General features: G+C 35.1%; 1 protein-coding gene across 2 annotated transcripts in view; it reads left to right on the forward strand.

Moving 5' to 3' along the window:
* GMPS (guanine monophosphate synthase) overlaps positions 1-21,700 on the forward strand; it is a 69,595-nt gene that overhangs the window by 32,738 nt on the left and 15,157 nt on the right. For both annotated transcript variants that reach the window (XM_032852569.1, XM_032852570.1), the window contains exons 4-11: positions 721-818; positions 4,549-4,652; positions 12,327-12,520; positions 12,784-12,949; positions 15,960-16,111; positions 16,585-16,758; positions 18,198-18,303; positions 20,839-20,954. In XM_032852569.1, coding sequence (XP_032708460.1) covers positions 721-818; positions 4,549-4,652; positions 12,327-12,520; positions 12,784-12,949; positions 15,960-16,111; positions 16,585-16,758; positions 18,198-18,303; positions 20,839-20,954 — 1,110 coding nt within the window. The remainder of the gene's footprint in view (positions 1-720; positions 819-4,548; positions 4,653-12,326; positions 12,521-12,783; positions 12,950-15,959; positions 16,112-16,584; positions 16,759-18,197; positions 18,304-20,838; positions 20,955-21,700) is intronic.

Raw genomic sequence — 21,700 nt, forward strand, 5'->3', positions numbered from 1 at the left:
ACCAAGATGAGTTGTGGTGATTATATCAAGGCAGAATTAACGACTGTAGAAATTTTGTGTGTGTTTATTTGGTGTTGGATGGGGCGTGTCGGGCACATGTGAATGATAAATAAGAAGGTTGATTGGCACAAGGAGGGGCAGAATGAAGAGATAATTTGATATAAGTGTCTGTAGGTATATGGAATTTGTACAGATGAGTTTAATTGAAAGACCAGATTTTCTTGCCAATGCTCTCTCCATAGCATAGCCTCTGCAGACTTTCAGACTGTTCCTTTGTGGCCAAAGGGTGGATTACTTGGAGAAATTTGTACCTGCCTAGTTTTAATACCACAGCTCTTCCTATCACCTGCTCTAGCTTTTTCTAAGCTCAGAGTACCTTTTAAAAGGTTTTTAAATTAAACCCAGGTGTAAGTATTAAATACCTATTTTTCACAGATGAATTAAAGTACACTAAATGGAAAATCTGCCAGTGTTTAATAGAAATTAACCTCAGGTCAGATTTCTAATCTAGTTTTGTTTTAAAACTATTCCTCTTAATAACTATATAATTACATTTAATAATACCAAGCTATCTACATTTATCTAACTCTTTATTTTGGGGGCATGAACATTAGCAGATATCCTGCAAACAGGAATATAAATTATTAAATTAGCATAATAAAATGATTGGGTAATTCTTTTTGGTTCATATTAATGTCAATTTATTTTCTCTTTGAACAGATGATGAATAAGGTATTTGGAGGTACTGTGCACAAAAAAAGTGTTAGAGAAGACGGAGTCTTCAGTATTAGTGTGGACAACACGTGCTCATTGTTCAGGTATTATAAATATTTTTAGATGTGTAAGAACAGTTAGAGTGACTGACTTAAAGTTGGGATTGTTATTCTTAAGAATTAGAGATTCATAATTCCTAGACAAATTAAGACCACACTAGTGGCCAGAGGTGTAACTGTCATATTTGTTTTCCGTTTGAGTGTCAAGGTGGCAGAGGATGGTGGTGATGCTAAGTAGGGATAAGGAAAGCACTTACGACATAACTTAAAAGCACCTGTGCATTCTTGGATCCCTGTTTGGGATTGCATACCATGATGCCAGCATTTGTAGTTTTTCCTTTTCACTCTTTGGAGTGTGATTCTAAACATTAATGTGCCAGAAGTGGCAAATGGGTAATGTTTTAAACTCTTGGATATACCAAATGTGTGTATATCTCTTCCCTCATATTTTGCTCGGTACTTAGCAAACAGCCAATTTGTTGGAGTCATTGTTGAATATATGTTTCCCTCCTTCTCACTTTCTCTGTGTTGAGCATAACTATACCTAGTGTACTATCTTTTAATAAAGTGAATGTATTAATTGATTTTTTGTTCTAGGTAACAACAGATTAGGTGCTTTAGCTCTAATCTATTTAAAAATTGGTGGATGGGAGGGAGATAAATCATCCACCAATTTTTAAATAGATTAGAGCTAAAGCACCTAAATCTGTTGTTACCTAGAACAAAAAATCAATTAATACATTCACTTTATTAAAAGATAGTACACTAGGTATAGTTATGCTCAACACAGAGAAAGTGAGAAGGAGGGAAACATATATTCAACAATGACTCCAACAAATTGGCTGTTTGCTAAGTACCGAGCTCTTAATCTCACAAAACAAACTGAGGGTTGCTGGGGGGAGGGGGGTTGGGAGACGGGGGGTGGGGTTATGGACATTGGGGAGGGTATGTGCTATGGTGAGTGCTGTGAAGTGTGTAAACCTGGCGATTCACAGACCTGTACCCCTGGGGAAAAAAAATATATGTTTATAAAAAATAAAATTAAAAAAAAATAACTTACATAAGTCAAACAGAGGAAAAAAAAAATTGGTGGATGAGCTAATCACTAGTTTCCTGGAAACATTTATCTTCTGCTTGACTTTAAAAAAAAAAAAAAAAAAAAAAAAAAAAAAGGCTGCATTTTCATTCAGTTTTCCAGAGGACCAGAAGCTTTTTTGGTGGTGGTGGTGGTGGGAGGGTTTCCGTGTTTTGGGTAAAGCTCATTTTACTGGCCTATTGATAGGATTACTCACTTGCCTTTTTTTTTTTTTTTTTTTTTAATTAATTTCTGTGTCCAGTGTGGGGCTCAAACTCACACCCCAGAATCAAGAGTTGTTTGCTCTGTTGACTGAGTCAGTCAGATATCCCCTGTCTTGCTTCATTTTGACTTAAATTTCATTTTTAATCATTTTTTTTTAAAGATTTTATTTATCCATTTGACAGAGATCACAAGTAGGCAGAGAGGCAGGCAGAGAGAGGGGGAAGCAGGCTCCCCGCCGAGCAGAGAGTCTGATGTGGGGCTCAATCCCAGGACCCCGGGATCATGACCCGAGCTGAAGGTAGAGGCTTTAACCCACTGAGCCACCCAGGCGTCCCATAATTTTTGTTTTTTAAAATATTTCAAGTAATCCTACACCTAAGGTGGGGCTCAAGCTTAGAACCCTGAGATCAAGAGTTGCATGTTCTACTGGCAGACCCAGCCAGGGACCCCTTAAATTTCATTTTTACTTTAAAATTACATTTCCCTCTAACTGCATTAAATGCAAGGTGATGTCAAGTTAGTGAGCCAGTTACCCCTTTGTGTGTTAATCCAAGAAATTTACTTTTATCTATTAATAACTGAATTAGAGTTGATACAATGTTAGCATTAGTTTCAAGTGTACAGCATAGTGATTCCTAAAGTCTGTCTATTATACAGTTACTTACTGTTATCATTTCTTTTAATTGAGCTAATTATTTTTAGTTATAGGTATGTTTTGTTTATTAACATACTTGTACCTAAATTAATTCTTAATGAATAGTTTCCTCCAAGTTGGACAGATCAGAAATTTTAAAAGCCAAGTTATAAACTTAATATCTGAAATGGAGATATCCCAGTTTATACACAAAACTGGCTGTGACTGGCTTCTCTTTCATTTTGAGGTAGAGCAAAAATAAATATATCTGTTCAAAGATTCTTGTTTTTCAAGATTAATAAAGATGAATAAAAGAGCCATGGTGGCTCAAAATAATCTTATGAACTGAAGCTACTCATTACCAAAATGAACTTGAAATCCAGTGCTTCTTCCATTTCATAATGGAGAGGTTCTGCTTACATTCTTCTGTATCTAAAGTGACTAGTCTTGAAAACCATTTTAGGAATCATGGTGGTATGATACTGCAGAAGCTTTATATCTAAAGATCTGGTTAAAATTTAAAGTTTTTTTCTGTCTTCCTAGTTGTAAAATTCTGGAACTCATTCACAACCTGCATTAATCCTAAGCAACAATGATGACAACACTAGTAAACATGAAACATCCATTTGGCTTTAATGTAGTTTATCTTCTTGCTTTATTTTTAACTTACTTTTTTTTTTTTTTTTTTACTTCTCAATATTTAATATTCAGTCCTCTGTCAGATTTTCTCATAATGTAAGAAATATCTTTTTATAGTTGATTTGTTTAAATCAGGATCGAGAGAAAGTCCACATGTTGCATTTGATAAATGTTACTTATATCATCTTTAAACCATGCCTTTAACTCATTTGGCATGAGAAGTAGAGGTCCACATTGCTACTGGATTGTCTTTGTTTCTAGGCCTTTTTAGTGAGTAAAGTTAGTCAGTATATATTCTTACAGAGAAAACAAAATCTGTGTATACTCTTAATTCCATTTAAAATGAAAGTTTATGGGTTTTTATCTTATAACTTTGATTTTTTTATCTCCTTACTCTAAGGCTGAAAAATCCTCAATTCCTAATTATTTAATATTTGTTTTAACCTGTAACATGCATATATTTATCCTATATATAGGTGTAAAATAACATCAGTGTTGGTACTATCACTTTCTGATACAAAACTACCGACTGTTTAGATCTCTGAAATGCCTTCTGTTCTTAAGATAAATCCTAGTAGAGATAAAATGTTGAAATTATTATTTTGTAGCTTCTTGAAATAATTTTTTATGCGTGTGGTTATACCACCAACTTTTAAATATATATTTTTTCAGTTTTCAATTTTTACAGATTGCCTTTTTTGAGATTTAGTACTCCTATTGGCTTTATTTATAATGCATAGAATAAATTTAAATTCTAACAGTGTTGCACTCCTACATTATTTCTGCACTCCTACATTATTTCTATTTTTTTGATTTACACATATGGTGAGTTAGTATTTTAAAGGAAAAGAACAAATTTTAGTTATAAGATGAATAAATTCTGGGGATCTAATAATCAGGCATGGTGACTAAAGTTAACAGCACTGTCTTGTATACTTAATAGTTGCTGAGAGTAGGTCTTAAATGTTCTTCCATATACATAAAAAAATAGTAACTATGTGATGTGTAAGGTATGTGTTAACTAACTTTATTGTGGTAATTATTTCATTATCCATAGCAAAATATCATATTGTACATCTTTAACTTACACGGTGGTATATATCAATTATATTTCAATAAAGTTGGAAAAAATAAAGCATAAGATCCCATTGACCATGTTTTTAAGATATTTCTGTATTGTGTTTTATTTTTTGTATGTTTAGGGGTCTTCAGAAGGAAGAAATTGTTTTGCTTACCCATGGAGATAGTGTAGACAAAGTGGCTGATGGATTCAAGGTTGTGGCGCGTTCTGGGAACATTGTGGCAGGTGAAAATTTTAAAACTTTTGCAGATTTCATTTTAAAAAACTTACCTGAAGAGTCTAAGAATATGTTTCTCTTTGAGGTGCTGTTTCCTACTTTTTTTATTTCTAAAAGTTATTGTTAATGTCATAGGATCAAATATTAATTTATGAAGAGAATTTAATATTAGATTATTTAGAAGTCACTGGTTTGCTCCGAAATACTTTAAAAAATGTTCATTCTAATAAAAGTTCTCTTGATGTAAAAGACTACTTTTATGGCCCAGGAAAAATTTGAGAATTGTCTGTTTTTCTAGTGTGCTTTATTCATAATTGGGTTTTTAAATGCCTTTCTTAGGTATACATAGGCATATATCTTAGACATCTGTGAAACACCAGACTAAGCATTCAGGATGTTTCTCTGATGCAGGGTTGGCAAACTGTGAGCTGTTGTTCAAATCTAGCTTATAGACTGTTATGTTATTAAAGGGTTATAATAAAAGACAGGAACTGTATGCATGTGTCCCACAGAGCCTAAAATTTGTACGATTTAGTCCTTTGTAGAAATTTTGCCAATCTGTACTTTATTATTTTTTTATTTTTTATTTTTTAAAGATTTTATTTATTTATTTGACAGAGAGAGATCACAAGTAGACAGAGAGGCAGGCAGAGAGAGGAGGAAGCAGGCTTCCCACCAAGGAGAGAGCTCGATGTGGGGCTCGATCCCAGGATGCTGGGATCATGACTTGAGCCGAAGGCAGAGGCTTTAACCCTCTGAGCCACCCAGGCACCCCGCCAATCTGTACTTTAAAGCCATTTTTATTCTCTTTTTTGAGGAAGAGGAATTGATTTTATGGCTTGCTTATTTGAATAGTTATGTAAATAATAACCAATAATCCTGGAAGTCAGTAAAAAAAAAATGGATTTATCAATAAAGTTCTTTTTGTTTGAAACACCACTAAACAGTAAGTCGAAATGTTTTTACTTAAGATTAACAGTGGTAGAGGGCTTACGTATTTGTATTCATTCAGCCAATATTTGTGTGCCTACTTTGTGCCAGTAATATTTCCAGGTGCCAAGGGTAAAGAAATGAACAAAGTGGACAGAAATCTCTGTTCAGCATTCTAGTTGGAGGGAGTGGTGGGACAGCTAATACACAAATACAGAATATGTCAAGTGTCAGATAGCATTTAAGTGCATTGAAAAGAAATACAGGAAGAGAATAGTGTTGCAGACAGAGTATGTATGATTAAGGTTGTTATTGTTTTATATAGGATATTCAGGGAAGGTATTCCTATAAAATGATACTGAACATGAAGGAAGTAAGTGCTGACCCTTCTAGATATTTGGGGGAAGAAGAAATAGCAGTACAAAGCTCCTGGGATGGGACCGTGTTTGAGGAACAGCAAGGAAGTCTGCATGGTTGGAGGAGAGTAGTAGAAGATGAAGTTAGAGAGGTTATCACAGGGGCCAGGACACAGGCCATTTGAGGCCACTATGAAATTGTTGGCTTTACTCATCATTGATTTCAGGATGACCTTGGCCATAGTGAGGAGAAAAGAGAAAGGGTCAAATGTAGAAGTAGGGAGGTCAGCTAGGAGTCTCCTGCAGCAACCAGGAGAGGGGACAGTAGTGTAAAGAATAGTGTGGTAGAGGTGGAAGTGGTCAAGAGTGATTGTTTTCTCATATAGATCTTGTACATATTTTGTCAGATTTATGCCTTCATATTTCATTTATTTGAAATTGTTTTTAATTTCAAATCCCACTTGTTCTTTGCTGGTATGTAGGAAAGTTGTGAGCTTTTGTGTATTAACCTTACATCCTACAACCCTGCTGTAATCACATACTAGTTGCTGGAGTTTTTCTGTTGATTTTTTTTTCTTTCCTTCAGATTTTCTATACAGATGATTATGTCATCTGTGAACAAAGCTTTATTTCTTCTTTCTCAGCCTGCATACCTTTTACTTCCTTTTCTTATTGCGTCAGTTAGGACTTTTATTTGGTGTTGAAAAGCAGTGGGGAGAGGGAACATCCTTGCCTAGTTCCTGATTTTAGTGGGAAAATTTTCAGTTTCTCTTCAGTATGATTTTAGCTGTAGGATTTTAGAAGATATTCTTTATCCCGTTAAGGAAGTTCCCCTATATTCCTAGTTTACAGGGAGTTTTTATCGTGAATGGGTGTTGGATTTTTTTTCAGATGCCTTTCTGCATCTATTGAATCAGATCATGTAACTTTTAAAATTGATAGAGGCTTATTGAAATTATCTATTTCTTATGTGAGTTTTGGTAAGTTGTGTCTTTTCAAAGAATTGGTCCATTTCATCTGTGGTATAAAATTTGTGGACATGGAGTTATTCATAGTATTCCTTTATTATTTTAATGTTCACGGGACCTGTAGTGATGTCTCCTCTTTCATTTCTGACATTAGTAATTTGTGTCCTCTCCCTTTTTCTTAGTTAACCTAGCTAGAGGCTTATCAATTTTATTGATCTTTTCAAAGAACCAGCTTGTGCTGCTGGTGGTGGTGGTGGTGGTGGTGGTTGCTGTTGATTTCCTGTTTTCAGTTTCATTGATTTCTGTTTAACTTTTATTATTTCTTTTGGTTACCTTAGATTTAATTTGCCCCTCTTCTCTCCTTTCTTAAAGTAGAAGTTTAGGCTATTGTGTTTAAATCTCTTTTTTCCTAATATATGTATTTAGTGCTGAAAATTTCCCTCTAAGCACTGTTTTTGTTGGTCTTTTGGTGTTCTGAGAGCAATTTCCAGAGTGTGGGGAGGGTTGGGGAGGGTTTCCTCACCACCAAGCAGTTCTTATACACCAGTATGGTATTTGAGCAGTCACTTCAGCTCATCTCAGTTTTGACATTCTGTACCCAGAGGTAGCATTAGATTGCATGGATTGAGGGCTGCGTTCCACGAGATCGTCTCCCCTTCCCTACCCACATACTTTTCATACACTAGTTGCAAGCCCAGGCTATCACCTGTGCCTCTGACTGAGCAGCTGTTGATTGGAAGTTCCAGTGACCCCCTACTTGGATTTCAGACACCAGTCAGAGGTCCAACTTACTTATATTCTTACTGACTGGCTGTAAATCAGAGGTTCGCATCACCTCTTTCTCGGTTCAGTTAACTTTCTAGAGTGGCTCACAGAACTCAGAGAAACATTTACCACTAGATCCCTGCTTTATCATAGAAGGATACAACTCAGGAACAGCCAGATGGAAGAGAATGGAGAAAGACATGGAGCTTCCATCCCCTCTCCAGGTGCACCATTCTCCCCAAACTCCACGTGTTCACTAACCTGGAAGCTCTCCAAACATCATCCTTTTGGGTTTTTATGAAGGCTTTATTACATAAGCATGATTGATTAAATCATTGCTTCCTGGTAATTGATTCATCCTCCAGCACCTCTCCCCTCCATGTAGGCCAGGAGGTTGAGACTGAAAGTTCCAAGCCTCTAATCACATGGTTTTCTCCCCTGGCAACCAGCCCCTATTCTTAGGTGCTTTCCAAAAGTCACCTTACTAATATGAGAGATACTGTTACGCTCTCATCTCTTAGAAATTCCAAAGGTTTTGGGATCTGTGAGCCAGGAACTTTGAGTGATGTTCTTTATGTAGACTAAAGTTTCCGACCCTTATCATTTTCCTTCTCTCTAAAGAAATTCTTTTGTCGTTTCTTGCAAGTCCGGTGTGCTGACTAGAAACAGCTTCAATATTTGCTTGTCTGAGAAAGTCTTTATTTTTCTTCACTTTTGAAGGATAATTTCTCAGGGTACAGAATTCTAGGTTGCTAGTTTTATTTTTCCCCCCTCTCTCAACCTTTTAAAAAATTTTTTAGCTTTATTAAGGTTAATTGACAACATTGTAAGGTATTAAGTATACAATGTGATTTGATATAGGTACACAATTCCCTCATGGAATTAATTAATTAACTAATTAACATCCATCTCCTCACATATTTGCCCTTTTTGTGTATGATAACATTTAAGTTCTGTTTTCTCAGCAAATTTAGATTACCCAATACAGTGTTATCAATTACAGTCACCATAGTATTAATTAGGTCCTCAGACTTTATTCTCACTCATCTTACAACGGAAAGTTTGTACCCTTTTACCACCTCTCCCTATCTCCCCCAGCCAGGCCCTAGTGATCACTTTTCTATTCTCTCTTTCTGAGTCCAACTTTCTATTTTTTTTTTAAGATTCCACATATAAGCAATGCTGTACAGTATTTGTCTTTGGCTAATTTCACTTAGCCTAATACTCTCCAGGTTCTTCTGTGTTGTTGCAAAGGACAGGGTTTCCTTCTTTTTAAAAGCTGAATAATACTCCATTTTGTGTATGTATGTTATGTGTGTGTTTATGTATATAAATTTTCTTTATCCATTCATCCATTGATATACACTTAGCTTGTTTCCATGTCATGTCTGTTGTGAGTAATGCTGCAGTGAACATACAGACATCTATTTGAGATAACGGGTTCATATCCTTTGGGTGTATACATAGAAGCAGAATTGCTGGATCACATGGTAATTCTAGTTTTAATTTTTTTGTGGGACCTCCATACTTTTTTCTTTAGTGACTATACCAGTTTATATATATCCCACCAGCAGTTTACAAGGAGTTCCTTTTCTCTGCCTCTTTGCTAGCATTGATCATCTTCTTCTTCTTTTTTTTTTTTTAATAGACGTCCTAACAGGTGGGAGAGGACATCATTGTAGATTTAATTTCCATTTCCTGATGCCTAGTGATATTGAGCATTTTTACCTATGTGTTGGCCATTTGTAGGTCTTCCAAGTTTTTGTAGATCTATTCAAGTCTTTTGCCCATTTTTAAATTGGGCCATGGGTTGTTGGTTTGTTTTTTTTTTTTTTAAGTTTTAGGAGTTCCTTATTTATTTTGTATATTGACCTTTTAGTGGCTTGCAAAGATTTTTTTTCCATTCCATAGGTTGCCTTTTCATTTTGTTGATGGTTTCCTTTCCTATACAGAAGCTTTTTAATTCGATACAGTCCCACTTATTTTTGCTTCTTTTGCCTTTGCTTTTGGTGTCAAATCCAAAAATCATTGCTAAGACATGCTAAGTCAAGGAGCTTTTCCCCTGTGATTTCTTCTAGGAGTTTTGTGAGTTCAGGTTTCGTGTTTAAGTCTTTAATCATTTTAAGTTGATTTTTGTATATGGTATAAGGTAGGGATCCAGTTTCATTCTTTTGTATGTGGCTGTCTGGTTTGCACCATTGTTGAAGAATTACCCTTTCTTCATTGTGTATACTTGGCTTCTTGGTTGTAAATTGCTCATACATACAGGGGTTTATTTCTGGGCTCTTGATTCTGTTTCTTTGGTTTCTGTGTCTGTATTTATGCCGATATTGTACTGTTTTGATTACTATTGTTTTGTAATATTTGAAATCAGGACATGTGATGCCTCTTGCTTTTTTTTCTCAAGATCGCTTTGGCTCTTTGAGGTCTTTTGTGGTTTGATACAAATTTTAGGATTCCTTTTTTCTATTTCTATGAAAAAGCCATTGGAATTTTGATAGAGATTGAATTGAATCTGTATATAGCTTTGGGTAGAATGGACATTTTAGCAGTTTCTTCTAATCTATGAACATAGGATATTACTTCATTGATTTGTGCCTTCAGTCTCTTTCATCATTGTCTTAGAGTTTTGAGTATCTTTCACCTACTTGGTTAAGTTTGTTCCTAAATATTCTATTGTTTTGGTGCTATTGAAAATGGGAAGGTTTTCTTAATTTCTCTGGTAGTTTAACTTACAGAAACACAACTGACTTTGTTATGTTGATTTTCTATTCCACAACCTTACTGAAATTGTTTATTTGTTATAAAAGTTCTTTTGGTGAAGTCTAGGTTTATTTGAGATCTTTTGTTCGTGGTGTAATTATTAATTGCCATAAACTTCCCTCCTAGAATTGTTTTTGCTGCATCCCATAAGTTTTGGGTGTTATGTTTCCATTTTTATTTGCCTTTTTTTTCCTCTTTTGATTTATCCTTTGACCCATTCCTTTGTCAGGAGCGTGTTTTTTAATCTCTGTGGGTTTGTGAATTTTCTAGTTTTGTTTTTGTAATTTCTAGTTTTTTACCATTGTGGTTGGAAAAGATGTTGGATAGGATTTTAATCTTCCTTTTTTTTTTTTTTTAAAGATTTTATTTATTTATTTGAGAGAGAAAGAGAGAGCATGAGAGGGGGGAGGGTCAAAGGGAGAAATAGACTCCCCTCTGAGTGGGGAGCCCAGTGCGGGAATTGATCCCGGGACTCCAGGATCCTGACTTGAGCTGAAGGCAGTTGCTTAACCAACTGAGCCACCCAGGTGCCTGGATTTTAGTCTTAAATGAGATTGGATTCTGATATCTTTTGAAAGCAGAGACAAAGAAATTGCTGTTGGATTGCATTTGGAATGGGGACAGAAGGGTATAATTGAGTTTTAACTCCCAGGTTTTTTTGTACAACCATCCAGAAAGTTTAAATTTCTGTTTACCTGAAGGGAAAGAATGCAGTCATGCAAGTTTGTGGATTAAATTCAAGATGCCTTATTACACATAGGAAAAAAGGTATGAGTAAGCAGTTGTATATAGGAGTCTAGACTGTAGAGTAGAAAATTGGGCTGGAGGTATAAATTTGGGGGTGTACCATCATATGGGTAGAATGTAAAGTTATGAGAGTTGCAGATCACTCAATGTATAGAGAAGAGATTTAAGGGCTGAGTGAGTACTGGGCAACTTTCATGAGATGAGTAAGATGAGAAGGAAACAACAAAGATTAAGAAGGAGCAGACAGTGAAATAAATGAACCGAGAGAGGTATCCTAGAACCCAAGTAAAGAAAATGTGAGGGCGCATGGGTGGCTCAGTGGGTTAAAGCCTCTGCCTTTGGCTCAGGTCATGGTCCCAGGGTCCTGGGATCGAGCCCTACATCGGGCTCTCTATTTAGTGGGGAGTCTGCTTCCCCCTCTGCCTCTCTGCCTACTTGTGATCTCTGTCTGTCGGGTAAATAAATAAAATCTTTAAAAAAGAAAACATGAGATTCCTTTGTATAGTAGAATGGGTATGAATTTGGGAGCTTGCTCGGCCTGGTTTAACTACCTAACCAGTTGTAAGTTTCTTGACACCTCAGAGCCATAAACAGGGGTAATGCATATATAGGTAAAACATCTAGTCTATCCTCTTTTGCTTAGTAAATAATCCATAATTTGTCAGAAACACATTAGTCAAATCCATGAAGTTACTTTTGTGGTTAATAGTATCTAAGAAAGGAATATGTAGAATATTCTGACAGGCCTAATACATGAGGATTTTCTAATACATAAAATTGATAGTTGCATATTGCATATGGAAGCCCTGTGGGACTGAGAGCCAAAATTGAGTTATCATTGTATTAAATAAACAAAGTAATCATGGTGGAGAAGTGAAAGGACTATGAGGTAATCCCTGTAGAACCTAGTTCACTGTCCTATATAGTTCACTAATCGGTACCCAAAGACCTTTAAAGAAAAATTGTGGCTATGTAGTTTTTGTTTGTTTTACGTTTTTTTGTTTTGTTTTGTTTTTTCCTGTAGCTAAAAATGCACTAAGTTGTATCAGTTTTTACATTTATAGAGAAAGAAATTGTGAGGAATTAATATGGGTACTTAGCTGAGTCTTCCACATGAAAACATTTTTAATTTGTGATTATTTTCTCTATAAAGGTATAGCAAATGAATCTAAAAAATTATATGGAGCACAGTTCCACCCTGAAGTTGGCCTTACAGAAAATGGGAAAGTAATCCTGAAGAACTTCCTGTATGATATAGCGGGGTGCAGTGGGACCTTCACTGTGCAGAACAGAGAACTCGAGTGCATTCGAGAGATCAAAGAAAGAGTAGGCACATCAAAAGTTTTGGTAAGGAATTTACATCTGAAAGTCTACAAATTTATGTCAATAATGTTAGAACTCAGAGCTAGGTTCATCACCATAATCCTTAAATGCTGGCGGGGTGATCGGATGTTTTGTGAGTTGCACTGTTTCGGAGCGATTTTTCAATTACTACATCTACTTTCGATAAAAACGATGTTTTTAAAGGTACTGATTTAAGCTGATAGTTTTTATTTTACTTTCTTGTTTATTGTATTCAACATGATTTTTCTTTTAATTTCACCTTGTAGGTTTTACTCAGCGGTGGAGTAGACTCAACAGTTTGTACAGCTTTGCTGAATCGTGCTTTGAACCAAGATCAAGTCATTGCTGTGCATATTGATAATGGCTTTATGAGGAAACGAGAAAGCCAGTCTGTAGAAGAGGCCCTCAAAAAGCTTGGAATTCAGGTCAAAGGTATTGATGAGCGCCAGAAAAGTCTATATGTGAGGACTTACTTGACAAATCATATCTAGCCTATGGTTTGAGTGAGCTCGTTGTCTTAACCAAGTACAGGTTTCAAAGGGTGCCTGGGTGCTCCAGTTAGCTCTTGATTTTGGCTCGGGTCATGATCTCAGGGGTGTGGGAACAAGCCTTGTCTCCTCTTCCACAATCAGTGGGGAGTCTGTTTGAGATTCTCTCTCTCTCTGCCTTTCATCCCTCCACCCCAACCCCTGCCCTTGTGTGCGCTCACATAGGCACGCACACACTCTCAAATCTTAAAAACAACAACAACAACAACAAAAAACACCCAAAGAAGCACAGGTTTTCCAATAAACTTATAATTATTTTTTTACTTTTACATTTTAATTATCTGTTTCAAGAGGGGGTCCCAGTATAAATTTAAAAAATGAAATCAGTAGAAATTCCAAAATATCAAATCAATAAAAAAAATCAATAAAATTACAGCTATCATTCTGTTCTCTTCTATGCATTCATTCTTTTTTGAGTACTCTTTTCCTATTCATAATATTATTTATGTATGAGAATTTCTAAGTCTTCCTACAACAGCTGTGGATGTATAGATTACTTTACAATCTGAAAGGCTTATACAGAGAAGAGAGGTGAAGAGCTAGTCACTTTTTTTTTTCTAGTTTTCTTGAGAAATAATTGACATACATCACCATATAAATTTAAGGGTACTTAAAGCATGATGATTAGCTTTTGCAATATATTTTGAAAGGATTATCCCAACAGTGTCAGTTAACATCCATCTTATAAAAAAACATTTTCTTTTTATGATGTGAACTCTTAGGATTCACTCTTAACTTTTCTGTGAATCAACCAGCAGTATTAGCTGTAATTGTCATGTTGTACAATACAGCCTTAGTACTTATTTATCTTGTAACTGGAAGTTTGTACCTTTTAACCACCTTCTTCCAATTCTCCTTCTCCTCACCCTCCACTTCTGATAAGTCTGATCTCTTTCTGTGAGTTTGATTTTTTAGATTCTATATATAAGTGAGGTCATACAGTATTTGTCTGACATATTTCATTTGACATAATGCCTTTAAGATCCATGCATTTTATCACAAAGAGTAGGTTTCCTTGTTTTTTATGGGAAAATAATTTTCCCGTGTGTGTGTGTGTATCATCTTTATTCATACATGGATGGACACTTAGGTTGTTTCCATATCTTAGATATTGCAAATAATGCCACTAAGAATATGGGAGTGCAGTTATCTTTTTGTGTGTTTTCATTTTCTTTGGATATATCTCCAGAAGTGGAATTGTGGATCACATGGCAGTTTTATTTGTAATTTTTTGAGGATCCTCCAAAAACTCCTTTTTTTTTTTTTTTTTTTTTTTAAAGATTGAGTGAGTGTGAGCTGGGGTGGAGGGGTTGGTGGGGACACAGAGGGAGAGAGAGAATCTCACGCAAACTCCAAACTCCACGCTGAGCATGGAGATCAATGCAGGACTCTATCTCATAACACTGAGATCATGACCTGAGCTGAAATCAAGTTGGACACTTAACTGAGCCCCCCAGGAGGCCTCCAGAACTCTTCTGTAGTGGCTGTATCAATTGACAATCTTACTAACATTGCACATGGATTCCCTTTTTTCCACATCGTCGTCTGTGTTTATTATCTCATCATTTTGGTGATGGCCATTCTAACAGGTATGAGGTGTTATCTCACTGCAGTTTTAATTTGCATTTCCCTAATAAGTAGTGATATTGAGCATCTTTCTATGCGCCTGTGTTGGCCTTTGTATATCTTCTTTGGAGATAAGTGTATTCAGGTACTCTGTCCATTTTTTGATTGGGTTATTTGTGTTTTTGCTGTTGAGTTGTATAAATTCCTTATATATTTTGGATATTAATCCCTTGTCAGATACATCCTTTGCAATATCCTCCCATTTAGTCGATTGCCTTTTCATTTTGTTGATGGGTTCCTTTGTTGTGCAAAAGCTTTTTATTTTGTTGTAGTCCCAGTAGTTTATTTTTGCTTTCCTTCACCTTGTCTTAGGAGACATATCTGGTAATATGTTGCTAAGGGGAGGAAACTAACAAAAGCAGGACTTGTGGGGAGGCTCAAGATTTGGAAACATTGGCTTCCCTGTGTGATGTGGTCCTCTGGGTGAGCCTAAAACAGATTGGTTGAAAATCTGAGGAGATTCTTTTCCTTAACAGAGGACTAAATTGCTGCTATCCCTCCCTATTGGAAGACTGTGGATTTATTCTCTAAAGAGGCTACATAAAAGAAACTTGGGATTTGGGCATAGCAATACCAGGCATAATTGAGGAGAGGAATAAGATTCTACATTAAAAAAAGTAGGAGTAAGCAAAAATCTGTATAATGAATGATGACTCTCTCCCTGCCACTTCTGGTGTTTCCTTATCAGATGCTGATAGGCAGAAGATTGGAGGTGTCTTTTCTGGGGTAATTGACCAGTTTAAGAGAAACTACAAATTCACTGGTGTCCCCCAGTGAAATAGCCCTCTGTATTTCAGTGAAGTTCATCAGTTGTTCAGCCTTATTACCAAGTAGAGATCTTAGTAAGTTTTTAAGTACCTTGCTCTTAAAAAATAAAAGGATAGCCAGTGATTGCTAGTGCAGTTTGGAGGACTTCGATCCCACTGTATGTACCACTACTTTCAGTTCCCTTGGGGCTATGGTTCTTCCTTTGGTTTTTGCTTTTTGTTCTTGTGGGGCACTGAATACAGGGAAAGCAACGGCATAATGTATGATATCATGGCCTTAGATTACCAAATGCTACAGGATTCTCAAAAAAACCCACAAAATTAGTGAGTTTCTGTGTCTGGACTCTATTAATCGTGGTTTATTGGTAGTTCTCAAATAGTAGCCAAGGTAAGGGGTGATCAAAGCATCCATCTAGGTTTTCTTTCTGTAGCTTAACCCATTATTTATGTTATTTAAAATCTTCTATTAGTTTTAAAATGTGCTTCTCTTCTCTTCCTCAGTGATAAATGCTGCTCATTCTTTCTACAACGGAACAACAACTCTACCAATATCAGATGAAGATAGAACTCCACGAAAAAGAATTAGCAAAACATTAAATATGACAACAAGTCCTGAAGAGAAAAGAAAAATTATTGGGGATACTTTTGTTAAGGTGCCTTTATAATATCCACAATTTGTACTGTTTTTGATGTGAATTTTAGTGTGTTTTTTTCTTGTCCTTATATCAAATAATCATTTGCTAATTTTGATTTTTTTTTTTTTTTTATTAAGTACTTTAGTGCGTGTTACTGTTATACTGACTGGTTTTAAAAAACACGTATACTTATGTTGTCAGGCTTTTATTTAACTATTTAAGAATAGATATTTCAGTTGATACTAGACTTTTTAATTCTTTGGGTATTTCAGTGGCTAGTTTTCAGGCTCTTGAATGTTTGTCTATCTTTTTGAATCTTTCTAAAGTATATGTTCTTGAAAGAGTTTACTTTGGGAGTTGGTATGGATTTTATCTCTTGGTCAATATTGCAAAAGGATTTTGAGAAATCTTTTGAAAGTATAAAAAAAGACTATGCTATCTTTTTTAAAGATTCATCTCTTAAAAGACTGTTTTACTCCTCTTGGTTATAGATTGCTAATGAAGTAATTGGAGAAATGAACCTGAAACCAGAGGAGGTTTTCCTTGCCCAAGGTACTTTACGGCCTGATTTAATTGAAAGTGCATCCCTTGTTGCAAGTGGCAAAGCTGAACTCATCAAAACCCATCACAATGACACAGAGCTTATCAGAAAGTTGAGAGAAGAGGTAAAAGCTTATGAGAACTTTGCCATAAAGCCTTTCTTCCCCACCCCCTGCCCCGAACCATTTTTAAATGTATAGTTCAGTAATGTTAAGTATATTTGTATTGTTGTGAGACAGATCTCCATAACTTATTCATCTTATAAAACTGAAACTTTATATCCCTTGAACAACAGGTACTCTCTTTTCCTTCTTCCCAACCCCTGGTAACCACCATTCTACTTTCTGTTTCCATGAATTTGACTACTTTAGATACCCTATAAAAGTGAAATCATTTGTCTTTTTGTGACTGGCTTATTTCATTTAGCATAGGTCCTCAAGGTTCATCCATGTTGTAACATGTGACAGGATTTTCTTCTTCTTAAGGCTAAATAATATTTTATTATATGTGTATACACATTCTGTATATCCATTTATCTGTCAGTGGACATTTGGGTTGCTTCTACTTTTTCGCTATTGTGAATTCTGCTGTGGACATGAGTTGACAAATATCCTTGAAGACCCTGTTTTCAGGTTTTGTTTGTTTGTTATATACAAGAAGCAGTATTGCTGGATCATACGATAGTTTTTTGTTTGTTTGTTTGTTTTTGTAAGATTTTAAGTAATCTCTCTGCTCATTATGGGGCTTGAGAACTTAAAACCCCAAGATTAAGAGTTGTATGCTCTACTGACTGAGTCAGCCAGGCACCCCATGGTTGTTCTATTTTTAATTTTTAAAAGGGACTTCTTAATGTTTCCATAGCAGTTGTATCTTATTACCATCCACCAGCAATATACTATACCTTAAGAACAACTGTTATTTTCTGTCTTTTTTTTGTAATTCACATTCATGAAGATGGCTACATCTGTCTTTATTTTAGGCATCTTAGTGGATGGGAAGTGGTATCTCATTGTGATTTTGATTTGCATTTCCTTAATAACTAATGATGTTGAGCATCTTTTCATGTGCTTATTGGCCATTTGTATATTTTCTTAGAAATATCTGTTCAGATTTTTTGCACATTTTTAATTGATTTATTTACCTTTTTATTACTGAATTATAAGTGTTCTTTATACACTCTATAGATCCTTTATCAAATAGGAATAGGTGTCTTTTCACTTAATGGTATCATTTGGAGAGCTTTAATTTTGAGACACTAGTATGATTTCTAATTGCCTTGTATTCTAATGAGAACTAGATCAGAGATGGTGGGTAGGACTGCTCTGATTTACTTATATTTGAAAGGTTTATGTTTAAAATGTGTTTCAGAGAGAAGTACGAAGGTCAGTAAAATGTTCATCTAATTCCTTATGAACAGTAAGAGAACATACTTTAAGATATGAAATTTTAAAAAATATCTTTCACCTTAGTTAAAAAATCAACAGGAGAGATCAATAATATATTATTCTTTATTTACCATGTCTTTTTCATTACCCATTTGATTAATTGGCTTTTCCCTCTGTAGGGAAAAGTAATAGAACCTCTGAAAGATTTTCATAAGGATGAAGTAAGAATTTTAGGCAGAGAACTTGGACTTCCGGAAGAGTTAGTTTCCAGGCATCCATTTCCAGGTAAAAAAAAAAAAAAAAAAAAAATTAGAATTGAATTGCTCGATTTGTCATTAGACTTCCATGTTGAGGAAAAATCAATTCAGACAATTTTGAAGCAATTACCTCAGGGAATATGTAACTTTAGAAAAAGGAAAGGGTGGGTAGGGAACAAAATTCTTAGTACTTATTGTGTATACTTCATTTTTTTACATAATTATTTTCCATTGTATTTGTATTTGTATTTGTATTTGTATTGTATCAGTGAGTCTGGCCTATAATGTTGCCATCAAATGAGAAAAACAAAGCATAGAGAAATTTTAATAACATTGCCACACAAGTCTTTTTTTTTTTTTTTTTTAAGATTTTATTTATTTATTTTAGAGTGAGCAGGGGGAGGGGCAGGGGGATAGGGAGAGAGAGAATTTTAAGCAAGCTCCACACCCAGTGCGGATCCCAACATGGGGCTTGATATGACAACCCTGAGATCATGATCTGAGCCGAAATCAGTCAGATGCTTAACAAACTGAGCCACCTAGGTGCCCCGCATTGCCATACAATTCTTAGTGTTAGAGCTGCAATTTTTTTTTTTTTAAAGATTTTATTTATTTATTTGACAGACAGAGATCACAAGCAGGCAGAGAGGCAGGCAGAGAGAGAGAGGAGGAAGCAGGCTTCTTGCTGAGCAGAGAGCCCGATGCGGGGCTCGATCCCAGGACCCTGAGATCATGACCTGAGCCGAAGGCAGCGGCTTAGCCACCCAGGTGCCCCAGAGCTGCAATTTATATGTTCTTTCTACTATACCATGATGCCTTTCATGGAAGACAAGGTTAAAGACAAGGTGGTTCTCTGAAATCCTAATCTATGGTTGATTTATCTGAATGGAGGAATTACTTCTTTGCATAGGGCTGTATGTAACTTGTTCATGAACAAATAAAAAATAATTAAAATAGTCATTTGCTGCTATCATATAGAAAAATAACTTATTAGAGGTGGTATTTATTTAAAGTTAGGACTGAGAGTCTTAGATTGTTTTTGTTATAAATTCTTGAGCTTGGGTTCATCTTGTACCTCAGTTTCTGGCTCTTTATAATAGTCATTAGGTGATGAGTTGAGTGAATGGTCTAATTAAGCATAGTAAAAGTTAACAATTTTTAAGTACTAGTATGTGCTAGACATTCTGTGAAACATTTTACACATACTGTCTTATTTGATCCTCAAAATAAAACTAGGATGATTCTGCTTTATAGATAGGGAAATTTGGGGGAAAAAGCCCAGTTCTCCAAAAGTTAATGCAGATTAGGTTTGGAACTGGGATTCTAGCACTGAAAGTCTCACCTCAGAGCTTGTACTCTTAAATATCATATTGGTCCTATAAGCAGTGTTACAAAGGTGATTAGTGCTGTTTGTATCAATAAACTTCAAATCTGGGAATTCAAGATGTTCAGTCTCTAATCTGTGTGTCGGCAAAAGATTGTGTATGAATGTAATGCAGGGAGCCAAGTGGTCCTTTGGTCATCATTGCACTCGGGTTACTTGACTTTTAAAAGTCTTTTTACATATTGGATTTTTTTTTTTCTTATGTAAGATTTCTTTGGAAAAAATTTTGGTGCTTTAAAAAAAATAAGTATACTACTTACCTTTACTAAGCTGTTTATCCTACAGATAAAGAATGAAACTGAGGAATTAATGGAACATGGCTAAGGTTTTATCTGTAACCAGGTATCTCACAGGATATCTTTTCTGTTATAGTAAAGAAGTACAGTCCACTTTTTTTTTAGACCCATGCATACCTTATGTTTTCATCCTTTTAAGTATTTGGTAAAATAGAAATACCAGTTCACATTTTTGGAATTAGACACTCTGTTGTAATTTTTTTTTTTTTTTTTTAAATAAAACCACAGTCTTCTTCCTAAAATTAGGTTGGTAGTTGAACCTGGGTGATGAGTAATAAGGTGATTCATTTACACTGTCCTCTTTACTTTTCTATATATTTAAAAATTCTTTTAATAAGTTTTAAAAAGAAAAAAATAAGTTGTAAAAAGATGGGTGCATATATTGTGAATTAATATTTATTGGAGAATTTGTGACACTTAATACATGGACTACCAAAAATAGGACATAGAAATTATTGTTGTAAAAAGAGCTAAAGCATTCTAAAATATGGTGAGTTGGATGGAAAACTATTTGAAGTAAAATACTTAAAAAAAAAAAAAAAAGCAAAGTGGAGGGGCTCAGTTGGTTGGACCTCCCATTTTTGGTTTCAGCTCAGGTCATAGTCTCAGGATGGTAGAATCAGCCCCCCAGTTGGGTTCTGCTCTTGGAAGGGGGTCTGCTTGGGGTCCTCTCCCTCTGCCCCTCCCCCTCTCTCAAATAGATAAATAAATCTTTAAAAAAAACTTAAAATGGTTATGTGTCAATTATATCTCAGTAAAACTAGAAAAAACTTAAAATGGCCAATGGATTTTAATTTTTGGAAGGATTTCATATTTGGAAACTGGTATTTTTATATTAAATATGTAATTTATTTATATTAAATATCATTGTTATTCTCTTTAGGTCCTGGCCTGGCAATCAGAGTAATATGTGCTGAAGAACCTTATATTTGTAAGGACTTTCCTGAAACCAACAATATTTTGAAAATAGTAGCTGATTTTTCTGCAAGTGTTAAGAAGGTAATAATTTGCACTGAATTTATATATTATAAGAGCTTTAAATAGTCACAGTTCATCAGTATAAGGAATTGAGTAAATAAGGATTCTTGTAGCGCTCTAGTATTTACAATGAATTCTTTTAGTTTCCTTTTTTGAAAATTCAGGGTAATTTAACAAGTTAAATGAATATAAAGAAAATATTCTACAGAGACTTGGAAATGTAGACTTATTTTTTTAGCCTTATAACAGATAAGCCTTGAATCCCTAAAAATTCTAGATATGAAGTGGAGTTTAAAAGTATTTTAGGGGTCCCTGGTTGGCTCAGTTGGTAGAGCTTGTGACTCTTGATCTTGGGGTCATGAGTTTGAGCCCCATGTTGGGTGTGGAAATTACTTAAAATCATTAAAAAATGTATTTTATATATATTGCAAGAAAATAAGGGGTAGCATTTTTACTCCAAACTAAGGATGAATGTAAAAGTCTCCTAGTCCTGTAGATTTCGTGCTGAAATTCATTTGTGGTCTGAAAAACTTCAGGCTAAGAATCGAAAGTGGACCTTGGTTGGTAGTGCTTCCAGGTGTCAGGCTTAGGAATGTAGCAAGATCCCCACATATAGAGTTCCAATAAGTATATATGAACTTAAAAATTTGCAAATATATATAGAAGTAAGGTAAATGAAAATAATTCTGAATAAGGAACGGATGAACCGTTCTTTAACTTATTTAAAGTTAGGACTGAGAGTCTTAAGGTAAACGAATGAGAGCTAG

The sequence above is a fragment of the Lontra canadensis genome, unplaced genomic scaffold (genome assembly GCF_010015895.1).
Source record: "Lontra canadensis isolate GAN:19392208 unplaced genomic scaffold, GSC_riverotter_1.0 scaffold6, whole genome shotgun sequence".
Taxonomy (NCBI): Eukaryota; Metazoa; Chordata; class Mammalia; order Carnivora; family Mustelidae; genus Lontra; species Lontra canadensis.